Source organism: Sciurus carolinensis, chromosome 4 (genome assembly GCF_902686445.1).
Source record: "Sciurus carolinensis chromosome 4, mSciCar1.2, whole genome shotgun sequence".
Taxonomy (NCBI): domain Eukaryota; kingdom Metazoa; phylum Chordata; class Mammalia; order Rodentia; family Sciuridae; genus Sciurus; species Sciurus carolinensis.
In genome coordinates this window covers 137,673,632-137,686,228 of record NC_062216.1, presented here as the reverse complement: position 1 = coordinate 137,686,228, position 12,597 = coordinate 137,673,632, and the positions used below count along the sequence as shown (strand labels likewise).

At 31.6% G+C, this 12,597-nt stretch overlaps 1 protein-coding gene across 9 annotated transcripts in view; it reads left to right on the top strand.

Moving 5' to 3' along the window:
* The window catches only part of Ppp1r12a (protein phosphatase 1 regulatory subunit 12A), a 138,400-nt gene that overhangs the window by 100,481 nt on the left and 25,322 nt on the right, over nt 1–12,597 (top strand). For 2 of the 9 annotated variants that reach the window (XM_047548813.1, XM_047548810.1), the window contains exons 10-17: nt 367–483; nt 843–1,058; nt 2,936–3,030; nt 3,777–3,881; nt 4,998–5,165; nt 5,546–5,722; nt 11,149–11,239; nt 12,249–12,449. In XM_047548813.1, the coding sequence (XP_047404769.1) occupies nt 367–483; nt 843–1,058; nt 2,936–3,030; nt 3,777–3,881; nt 4,998–5,165; nt 5,546–5,722; nt 11,149–11,239; nt 12,249–12,449 (1,170 nt within the window). The remainder of the gene's footprint in view (nt 1–366; nt 484–842; nt 1,059–2,935; nt 3,031–3,776; nt 3,882–4,997; nt 5,166–5,545; nt 5,723–11,148; nt 11,240–12,248; nt 12,450–12,597) is intronic. The other 7 variants (XM_047548814.1, XM_047548817.1, XM_047548812.1 and 4 more) reach the window with 6 other exon arrangements.

Genomic DNA, 12,597 nt, shown 5'->3' with positions numbered 1-12,597 from the left:
ATATGCTTAGAAAATCATTTATTAGATTTTTATTATGTTGGATTTAAATTTTAACTAGAATATATAAATGGATAAAACAATTCATATGCAGTAGTTTATATACTCATATACTGTTCTTATCTACTGTATGTGCTTTTAACTGCTTTAGAAGTTTTTTATTGCTTTCTTTCAAATTACCTTTGTGCTAAAACCAGATTTTGTTCCCAGTGATTTTCAAAAATTGGGTCTTTATCAAATTACTGAGTTTTTATCTATTATAAAATTCTTTTAAAAAGGAAAAAAGTATTTTTTTGCTCATAACTTCCTTTTTTGTTTTCATGCTTTCAATCTTTATCTCTTTACCTGTCTCATTTTAATTGGCTTTAGTATGATTTCATTGCGCCTATCATGCCTGTGGTGGAATCAGTAGATCCTGCATCATGGAGGCAGGGCTTGCGCAAAACTGGCATTGTTCTTGTGCCCAATAAGGGTGAAAAATCTATGGTGAGGCATTTCTATGTGCAAGAATTTATATTAGGTTACAACATAACAAGTTTAATATAAATATTGGTTCCAAAGATGCATGGTTTTAAGTCTTTATGGTGTGCTCATTTTTTTTCTGTATTTGCATCATAATTTTTCTGTGTGATATAAAGTGTGTAGTGTTTTCTTAAATCTAACCTCTGTAAAGGTAGTCTGTTTCTCTTTCAGTTTTAGATTTTTACTTTTTTAACTAAGACATTAACCTATCTAGTAAAAGTGTTTTCTCTATTAACTATAATTTTAGACATTATCTGAAAACTCATGATTTCCAAATTCAGGACTGATCAGTTTGGATATTTTTTTTTTCTTAATAAAAACAGTTTCCAACCTCAACTACAAAAATTTCTCCCAAAGAAGAAGAGAGAAAAGATGAATCTCCTGCATCTTGGAGGTCAGGACTTAGAAAGACTGGCAGTTATGGTGCACTTGCTGAAATCACAGCATCTAAAGAGGCTCAGAAAGAAAAAGACACTGCAGGTGTTATACGTTCAGCTTCAAGTCCCAGACTTTCTTCCTCTTTGGATAATAAAGAAAAGGTAATTGTGTAACATTCTGGTTTCTATAAAAACTCCTAATGATTTATTTTCCAGAAACATCAAATCTGGTAGATTTTCTAGTAGGTATCTTTAAATCCTAAGTATCAACTTAATTCACCTGACAATGAATTATATACTACAAAATATACCACCTTGAATAAATATATGTATGGACTTATAAATACTGAGAAGATCACATGTATTTGCTCAAAGTATAAATTTTAGGATTGTACTAACCTAAGTGAAAAATATCTTTTATTCTGAAGGGAAAAAAAAAAGAAAGAAAAAGGGGGGGATCCCATGAAAATAGAAGAGACTAGTGGAATAGAGAAAAAGGGTTGAAGCAGAAGGAGGAAGGATAGGAAAAGGGAAGAACTGTGGAATGAATCTGACCAAACTTTCCTATGTATGTATATGAATATATCACAGTGAATCTCACCTTTATGTATATCCACAAGGCAATAATTTTAAAAAACACTCAATAAATAAAAGAAAGATCATCAGAGTAGAAGAAAGGGAACAGGATGGAGGAAGAAAGGGAAAGGGGAAATATTGGGGACTGAATTAGAGCAATTTATATTTCAAAGTGAACCCCAATATTATATATAACTAAAATGAACTAATAAAAAAAAGAAAACCATATGGCATATATTATTAAAACACTTGGAGAAAATTCTTTACCCTATTTTTTACACTAGAATATATTAAAGAATAAGTTTATCTTATTTATTATGATTTCATAAGTTTTCTGAAGTTTAGGGACACATTTTTTCCAGAATGCGATTATACTTATAAGTTACATTCATCCAGTATCTGCAGTTTCTTTACCAGCTTTTTTATCTGGTACATTACAAGCAACTTGGTCTTAATAAGTACTTTCACTTATATTTAAAAGACAGTATTAGTATGGAATCAAACAGATTTATCTTTTTATTCAGTGCTATAATATATAATTAGATTGTTTATATTCTGTGCTTAGGCTTCATATATTTAGTTTTCTTTCTCAAAGTACTGCTTTGTTATCAGAAATGTAGAGATGGAATTTGTCATTAATTAATTTAATATTTTTGCTTTTTCATTAATTTATTGCCTAATTGTTTTTCAGAATTTTATGACTGTACCTATCACTGTCACTACACACTCACAGTGATATTTGGATAAATATGCTTTAGATCGATTGTTTTGAATATTTTAATGTATTTTTAAAGTATAGACTATCAAGGTTATGAATAGCTTATATAACATAAATGATTAGGAATTATTAGTGAACCATATTTCAGGCATTATTTGAGACAGTCTGAGAGAAGAGTGTTTTAGTTTACAGTACTACTTTATTTTAATGTTACAGAAGTTTTATCAAAACTCCTTAAGAAGTAAAAGAAATTTTCTTCCTTATGTTCTTTTTCTAATTCTAGATTTAAGGAGAGTGAAGAAAACTAGTTGAACAGGCTATTTTCTTCAGTGCTTGTGTAGTATTTGATTTTTTTTTTTTTTTTTTTTTTTCTTTTTTTTTTGTTACTGGGGATTGAACTCAGGGGCACTTTACCACCACACTACATTTCCAGTCCTTTTTACTTTTTATTGTGAGACAGAGTATCACTAAGTGGCTGAGGGTCTCCCTGAGTTGCTGAGATTGGCCTCAAACTTGAGATCTTCCTGCCTCAGCCTCTGGAGTAAACGATATTATAGGCACATGCCACCATATCCAACAGTACCCAATAGTTGAAATGTGTTAATTTTATAGTGCAACTAGGAAATATGGAAATTGTAATGGCCTATAATTATGCATTGTTGAATAACCATTTCTTAATAGTTTTAGCACTGCCTGTTATCAGCACACAATGTTATTTTCATTCATTTTTTTTCCTTTTGTGCAGGAGAAAGATAGTAAAGGAGCAAGACTTGCATATGTTGCACCTACTATACCAAGACGACTAGCTAGCACATCTGACATTGAAGAGAAAGAGAACAGGTAAGTTCATTATGATTTGCTTTATGCCTTTACCTTAAATCTTTGTTATTTAGCATCATAAGCATTGTATTTATGGTGGAGTATGAAATCTGGAAGGGATGGAGGGTGTTCCTGATAGAATAGCAGGTGCATGATCTTGAGGAGCTTAGTACAGGCTTAGTATGTTCATATAGTAGCAAAGAAAACATATGACTGAACCAGAGTACAGAGAAAGTAGTAGCACAAATTCTCTAAGCATTTCGAACATTTGGAAAAGAAGAAAAAAGAGAGGAAAAGCTCAGTTTCGGTATTTTCCTTGGTTCCTTCCTATTTTCAGCACATTTTAGAGTTTGAGAAACTTTTTAATATAGTTGTTATTACATTATAATATCCATTTGTGTGCCTGGATTTTTTTTTCACCTAACATCTCATAAACAATCTTAACACATTAATATATATTCTCAAAAAATACTATCTTTCATTAGTGAATTATACCATAGAATAGATCTCCTGCTATGGACATATTGTCTAATATTTTATGATCATAAATAATATTTCTGTAAATATCTTAATTTCTCTCCCATATTTAGGATTATACCCTGAGAATAGAGTCTTAGAGCTATAATTACTTTAACTTATTGATAAATATACCAAAGTATTTTCCCAGGGGATTCTACTAGTTTCTGTTTCTGCTAGTATTTATTAGTGTGCAACTTTCTTAATCTTGTTTTAAAATTACCAGAAACTGATGGGTAGTCTTTTTACAGAGACTCTTTGAGTTTGCGAACAAGTAGCTCTTATACAAGAAGAAAATGGGAAGATGATCTTAAAAAAAACAGCTCAATTAATGAAGGATCAACTTATCATAAAAGGTAATAATATAATTCTTAGATGGCTTTTATGTATTCTTTCATAAAAATACTAGGCAGTTTGTTTCAAGCCCCCAATTTAATAAGTCAGTTAAGCAATAGGTACTTTGATTAAATATTATCTTTTGTCATTTAAGTAAAAACTTGATTTGAAAACAATATATATTTAAAGATGGGTGACAATTTATTTTTAATTATGCCTTTCTATGGTATATTTAATTAAACTTGATATATATGAAGCATCTTTCATATTGTACATAGGAATTTATTATATAGGTACAGTAACTGAAATAGATCAGTGTCTCCATATAAGATCTGGTCATCATTTGTAATTCATAAAGTTTCTGCTTATCATGGAACTCAAGAGTTATGAAAATGCCTTCAGTGGAATGTTGGTATTATCATCTTGAAGAAGAAAATTAAACCTTATAAATTCTCTGCTAAAAGCAACTGAAACGAGTAAGAAATGAGCAGGTATAATGTAGGCATGGGTCTCTGCTAGGAATCTGACTCATGGTCAGAAAAATTTCCTTGTGGAGCATGATATTATACACTTGTAATCCCAGCCACTCAGGAGGTTGAAGCAGGACCATCATGAATTTGAGGCTAGCATGGGTAACTTAGCAAGATCCTGTCTCAAAAAATGTTTTAGAAGGACTGGGGATGCAATTCAGTAGTAGAGTGCTTGCCTAACATGTGCAGTACCCTGGGTTCAATCCCTAATACCACAAAAACAAAAGTGCTTTTTCTTTTTTTTCCCTAAAAAGTCAAATGACTTGTTTTTCCTTGGATAAAACCATACCAGTGCATTTTCTTGGGACCCATCTGATGTGACCATATGGTCTAGAATATTCCAGAAATGTGAACTAATTAAATCAAATCATCTGGATTTTTTCAAAGGAGTTGGAAGCAGGCAGTAAAATGATACACTACAATTAGTGAAATCATCTAAACTCTAGCAAGTTGTAGATGCAACTCTTGGTGCTGGAGCTGGTGGTATGTTTAGGAACACAGTTTCTTAGATTTTTCCTGGTCTTGTGAATTTGTATAATGTATTAGACATTAAATATAGAACACACATACAGACACATTCTATATAGATATGACTCTTTCCTTTAGTTGCTCCTTTGGTAGAAGACAAGATGATTTGATTAGTTCTAGTGTTCCAAGCACCACATCAACACCAACAGTTACCTCTGCAGCTGGGCTTCAGAAAAGCCTGCTTTCCAGCACAAGCACTACTACAAAGATTACAACGGGTTCTTCCTCAGCAGGCACACAAAGCAGGTAAGTTACAGATAACATTTTATGTTCAGGTCTACTGTGTGCTTATGTATGTGCATGCATATTTGTTTAGAAGATTGTGGGGCTCTGGATTTTTTTCATTTACCTTATTAAAATTATTTCCAAACAAAAATTGGTTCCAAAAAGAAGCAATTGTGCATGTCTGGGGGAAAAAATGAGTTCCTGAATTAGATTGCTTAAAATGTAAATTTCTCTCTTTGACATCTCTGGGTGAGCTTTTTCGGTTCATAGTTGAAAGCTGTCTCACCTTGTGTTTTAAAAAATCCATCCCTGTAGTCACATGTTTTCAGCTGCTAGAAAGTGCTTTCATTGTTTAGCTATTTTCCTTTTCTCTTTTTGTGTTGCTGCTTATGGTGCTATAGTACCTCAAATCGTTTGTGGGCTGATGATAGTACTGAAAAAGAAAAGGACAGTGTTCCTACGGCAGTGACCATTCCTGTTGCTCCAACTGTTGTAAATGCTGCAGCTTCTACCACAACCCTGACTACAACTACTGCTGGCACTGTCTCCTCCACATCAGAGGTCAGGGAGAGACGCAGGTGTGTAAAGGTCTAACACTACTGCTGATATGTTTGCCCAGTAATGAAAGTTGGATTCGGTTTTTGTTTTTTAAATCTTGGGAAGTTGATGACCATCTCTCCAATAGACTTACAAATTAAATACTCTGTGTCAACTTGAAACTATTTAAGTTGAAATAGCTAGCAATTATTAGTATTTAGATATATAACCCATAGTATATTTTTTGTTTAAAGTCAGTAAGCCCTCACAGTTGTCTCCTTAGTCAATTTCTTTTTTTATCATTTTTCACATTATTTCCTCCTGTTGAGAAATTTGATGAATGTTAAACTATTTTTGAAATCTTCATCTTAAAATTCTTTTCTGGGTTGGTAGTTCAATGGTAGAGTGCTTGCTTAACATGTACAAGGCCCTGGGTTCCATCTCTAGCACTGCCAAAAAAAAAAAAAATTATATATATATAATTTTGGTGATGGAAGGGTTCTGTTCATGTGTATAAGCCAAATAATTGTGTTGAAGACATCTAATTCTAGTAGATCTGGTACATGGAAAGCATTCATTAGTTACATTTTAAAAAAGAACCTGAATGTATTTTGTGTGCTTAGATGTATTTAGAAACATTGTTCACATCTTCCCACTGCCACCCGATGATATGAAATCATAGTTGTAGAAAAGAGCTTACTTATCTTTTGCTATATCCTTGCTTACAGAAGGAAACTGAGACCCAGAGATATGTGACTATCCAATTTTGTATAGTTAGTTAATAGGTGTGAGAGCTGAGGTTCGCCCCAAGGTTGTAGAAGAATCTATCTGGTCCTTTCAGCTCTGTCAAGCACAGTCCCTAGCTTTGAATTTTGTTTTTCCCTCTTGAGAAAAATGAAATCTTAGTAACTGAATGTCAGCTTTGTTTTTATAGTATATTCTTATTTTCTCACTAAAATACTGAGCAGATGAACATTGTTTTATTTCTGTCACAGTGTTATATAGAGTGCTTTTTCTCTAGTGCCTAATAAAGTGTTTTGCCTATAGTATTAGTGGCCTAATCATAGTGTTTGTTTTTGAATATGTGAAAAGTAACAAGTTATTGTTAAATAGTTTTTCTTACCATTGCATCTTTAGTTTTTATGACTATATTTAATGGTGAATTTTAATGATACTTATGTAACATCACTGTAAGTGCTTAGCACTTTTTGAATGGAATACCACCATGTCATGTTAGTTTTAATTACTATTTTCTATGAATTTAGGTCTGTTTTAGGTTTTTATGGTGCTTTTAATGGGACCATATACCAACATAAATTAGAGGATCTCACACATCACTGTTACCAAAATAATCCATCATTTGATCAAACTTATCAAAATAAATTTGTGGACTTAGCCTGTTTTTGATGGATGTATTGAAGAAGAGTGAAAAGTTCTTCATTTTTTACATTTTTTAATCTTTACTGTGCCTTTTTTTTTTTTTTTTTTTTTTTTTTTTTTAAAGGCAGTGCTAGGGCTTGAACCCAGGACCTCTGTACTGAGCTACATACCAGCCCCTTGCTATGTCTTAATCCCTAAGAGTAGAATTATCTTCCGGTCAGAATTTCTTCTTCTGTAAAAGGGGTATTTGATTTATGTAATTTTTAACTTCTGGAATACTTTCTGTCTCCATCATCCCATGCTTTTAAAAATTTCTCCAGTAACAAGTAAAACCTCATGAATAACTTCCCAGAATCATCAGTTGTTTCAGAACAAATTATGAGGATTTTTGGGGAGTGCTGTGGTAGGGATAAAATCCAGGGACTTTTGCATGCTTGGAAAGCCCTTTACCACTGAACTACACTCCTAGCTTCCAAATTATGATTCCTGGTGTCAGGGTGTTTTTTTGTTTGTTTGTTTTGGAGAGAGTTGAGTTTTGACTTTTAGAATCCGTCCTAAATTAATTTTAATGGAAGACATTGAAGATGGAAATTAAATTTTTTGTTAGGACAATGCAGGTTCTAATAACATAGTAAAATGTGTCTGCTGACATTGTTTTTGGTCTTATTGTAGAGATTTTGTTTGTCTTACCTTGTTTCAATGATGTTTGCAGTATTATTAATGTTTGTGTGTTCTCCAGTGTGAAAGTCATTTGTAGTTTTTAATACATTGTTGACTTCTATCTTTCAATCAAATTTCATCATTGGTTCTAAGTGTTTATGGTTCATAATTTGCCTTAAAATGTATATACAATAATTTTAAAATATATTGTGACTGAAAAAGATAAATCAACACATTCATACCATTAGGTACCTTAGTATGCCTTTAGGGTTTTGCATAATGTTACTACACACACTTTTAAATTTACAGTGTTCTTGAATTTTCCTGTTGCTTTTTATTAGGACTGTGTTGAGAGTTCTTGTTTTTCTTAGTTAAGAATTCCAATGTATTAATTTTTGTTTGGTAGTAGGAAAAAGTAAGATTTAAATAGGTAGAGCATAAGTAGCAAATTCTTTGACCATTTTAAGTATTTGTAATTCTCCAGTCTTTCCAAACTGCAAAAAATTACCTTACAAATAACTTCATACTTACATGGAACTGTTGCTTTTGTATAAGTACTCTATTCTGCCATTTTCCCTTGGCTCGGCCATCTCCCATTTGCCCGTTTGTATTTCCTCTGGAAGGAAAAAAAGCTGAACAAAATTGAAAGGGCTGGTATCAGTTTTTTAAAGATGAAATTTAGTTGACTAACCAAAATCTAACTATTATAAATAAGTATAGGAGTGAAATTTTTAAAATGTAGACTAATTGGATTTGTTAAAAAAAAAAAAAATACTGTACTGAAAAAAAAATGACCTTTGGGTTGCTCACGCAATAATCTAAGACAAATTCCACACCCTGTGTAACAAGAAGAAATGTAATAAGACACTATGATACAGCTGTATTTAAGGCAACAATGGAGTTTGACTGATATATTCTACCATCTTTTTGATGAATCAGTTCTTTGGGATTGAAGATATAAAATAATTTTTTCCCTCTTCATCCTATTCTTAGAGGTCTGCTTTATATACTTTACATAAACACTCAGTACTAAATATCAGATGGTGACTAACAGATATTGGGAAGTGTGTTTTAAGTTGCAAATTAATAGGCTAGATTTCATGCTAATTTAAGACAAGTATGTATGGAAAATTTAAATGAGCAGTTCTTATAAGTTTTTCAGAAAACTTTTACTTATCTCCCCAACCCATCTATTTCAGTGAGATGTAATGATTTGTTAACTTTCATGGCATCTTGTAACTGTATTAAGAAGGAATTCAGGGCCATTGGAAGAGAGTATGATAGTTGATTGGTATGATTTGCCCTGGGGGTAAAAAAAAAGTAAAGTGACAATGTAGTTTCTTTGTTCTAAACTAAATGCAAAATTGAACCATGTAGAGTTGGAGCCAGAATTCACATTCGACGTTCATTCATTCTTTCAGAACAGTTCAGGTAGTGCTGAAGTGATACATGCATCTATCTGACCTATTTATAAACATTTTAAACCAAATTAGTTGCCACTTTAGATTTCACCTTTTATTTCTTTTCTTCTTTTTATCTGGTAGAAGTCCAAAACAGGGCAGGAGCAGTGGGTACATAAATAAGAGTTAGTGAGTTGGGGAAATATTTAAACAGGTTACTTCTCTCAGTACATCTCAGGCCCTTTAGTAGTTTTATGATTTTCCTAAAAAAGATTGGAATGCAGTATGCATCATTTCCCAAATTGATATGCCTGTTTCTGCAGAAAAACAAGTCTTTTTAAAAATCATATTCAAGAATCATGTTTCTTATACATTAATAACAAGATTATTGATTATTCTCTTTTTCCTTTCAAATGACTTGTTCCCAGAAAACTCAGTAAAAATATATCTAAGTAAAAATCTGAAAACTTAAGACAGTTGATCAAATGAGCTTTATAAAACAGTGGAAGAATGAGAAGTGTCAAACTTAGTGTGGCACGGAAGGAAGAGGAGGCAGGTCCTCACAGATGTACTCATATGCATCTATATACTGATACAAACAAAACATGTGTAGCAGAATTTTAAATAAGATTTTGAGAGAAAGTCAAATTAAGGAAAGATGGACAAACAAATTTTATTTTATTTTTAAATTTTAATTCCTGCCTCCACTTTTAGTAAAACAAGTTTAAAGTGACAGGAAACAATTAGATGCTTAATTTTTAAAAAGAGTATGAAACTTTAGATTATTTTCATAAGTACTAGTGTTTTAGTGGAAGTTTGTTTAAGAGAAAATTTTACAAAGTGCTTCACTTAGAAGAGGAATGCCTTCTTCAGTAGGTAAATGTAGTCCTACAGTAGCAAAAAGATAATGATTTTTCAGTATGTAACAGCATCAAGATGAAAACATCTTAAGTGAGAAATCTTAGTGTAATTACCTAAGTATGTAAGACCAGATAATGAGTCATGTCTTCTAGTTTTATCCTTTAATACTACTCTGAATTCAGAGAATCCAGTAATACATCTTCAAACTCCTGATATCAGCATATACTAGATTTTAGAGGGTATCTAAAATAGAAGACATAAAACAGGCAATAAATCCAGAATTTTATTGTGCTCATACAAATAGCTTCAGCTTAAAGAGCAAAATGAATTACAAAGTGAGATGAATATTAAAGCAAACAAAATAACCCCCTTAAAAAGTAGCATTTGAATTGAAAAACTCACTAGACCTTTGGGGTTTGAAGAGGGGACAGGTGGCATAAATTAAACTTAATTAACTTAAAAATACTGTGCTTCCATAAATGTTCTCAGCAAAATGTAAGCTAGTACTATAATTGGATTGAATTTCCCAAATAATACTGATTATCAGAGAGATTGTTTGTGATGTGTTTTAGGGATCTACCTTATCTCTGTTTGTTCAACACTTTATTTAACTTAGGACATACATTATACCACTTCAGAATTGCTTAATTCTTGTTTATACTCTTGTCAAGGGTATGAGTGTGCCAACATCATTAATAAAAAAGCATATTGACGGGAGTACAGGGATGCTGCTTACTCACCATCTCATAGTATAAATTTTGCAGTTAGTCCTAGCCACTGTGTTGAAATAAAACATTGGCAGTCTAGAAGTTAGCGAGATAAAAATCACTCTTTATCCATTCTGGTGAATTCATCTTTTGCTAAATGAAATGTTTTTGCCTCTTTCAGTAGAGGTAAAATTTTTAATCTTAAGTACCCTAAATCCTTCTTATCTTAAAATTAAATTATATGGTTAAAAACATAGTGAGGAAGAAATTAAGATGTAATATGTCAAAATTAATTTTAAGCTAAAAAGAAATGATCAGAGTATATTCAACTGTTTTCTGAAAATTCTTTTTCTTAAAATATGAAATGCTAAACTTACGTGTTTCATTCACATACATTGATATAAATTTATATTCACAAATATATCTCCAGCTGACAGTTTTTCTTTACTGCTATAATAGATCATACCTCACTCCTGTTAGAGATGAAGAGTCTGAATCCCAAAGAAAAGCAAGATCTAGACAAGCAAGACAATCTAGAAGATCAACACAGGTATATTTAATATGTATAATTTATAAAACTTATGAAATATATATAAACATGCACTTAATAAGTAATAATAACTTTTCTTTCACTTTGCTGTGAAAATATTGATGTCTATATACTAATGTGAATATATTCTGAAAGGTAAAGGTCACTCTAGTAATACTCCCATAGTTTTTTGCATATGATTATACTATTCATATTTTACTTTTTTAGATTAGCTTTATACGTTTCTATCTCTTCTAGTTTTTTTGGTTTTTTTGTTTTTTTAATTCCCCATTTCTAATTTGAGGTCCAGGACAGAGTATTTGATGAGTTTTGGAATGAATTAATCATGTAAGATATTTAATTATTAAAGAGTTCTGTGGCTATTTTGAGGTGGGAGGAGGTAGAGAAAATGCCTATTATATTAGATGTATCCAACAGCTAATATGCACTTATGAGAAAAATATCTCACAGGTTATTTATCTTCGTACTTCTTGTCATGCTAATTATGTTATATCCCTTTGTGTCTTTCCTTTCTTAGAGTTGAGGAGCTCTACACAGCACAGATTCGGTTGTTTAATTTTTACCATTACTTACCCTTCAAGCTGAACTATTTATATTGAAGTCTTAACCTTAGCCTATTGTGTGTGTGCATGTATATTTACATATACTTCACACACTCATATATAAACATAAATGTATGTAATGTATTATGTAAACAATGTATATTTTGTCTTCCTCTGATCTTGGCAACATTTATATATGGTATTTTTCTGTTTTGTTAAATTTCTGAATACTGAGACATTTTCTTACATTTATAATTTTCCCAGAATTTATCCTCATGCTTACTCATGGTGATTCTTCATAAAATAAATCACTTTACTGCATAGAAACTGTTTCAGTTTAAAAACCAATTCTAAACATGATTATTTGACTTTGAATACATTTATATGTAATATATCTATTTCTAAAATATTCTTTTGAAATGAGCTTTAATGCATCTCACAATTAATTGATTCCTTTTTTTGTGTAGGGGGTGACATTGACTGATCTTCAGGAAGCTGAAAAAACAATAGGAAGAAGTCGTTCTACCAGAACCAGAGAACAAGAAAATGAAGAAAAAGAAAAGGAGGAAAAAGAAAAACAGGATAAGGAGAAACAGGAAGAAAAGAAGGAGTCAGAAACATCTAGAGAAGATGAATATAAACAAAAGTACTCTAGAACATATGATGAGGTAATAGTATATCAACAGTACAGCTGGGTTGAATAGTATGAGTAGTTCTTATCATTCTAAATATACCAGAGATTTATGTACCAAGAAACCTTGCATAGAAAATGTGAAAGACTTTTAGCTGGCTTTCTGAATTACTTGGGCATGATTA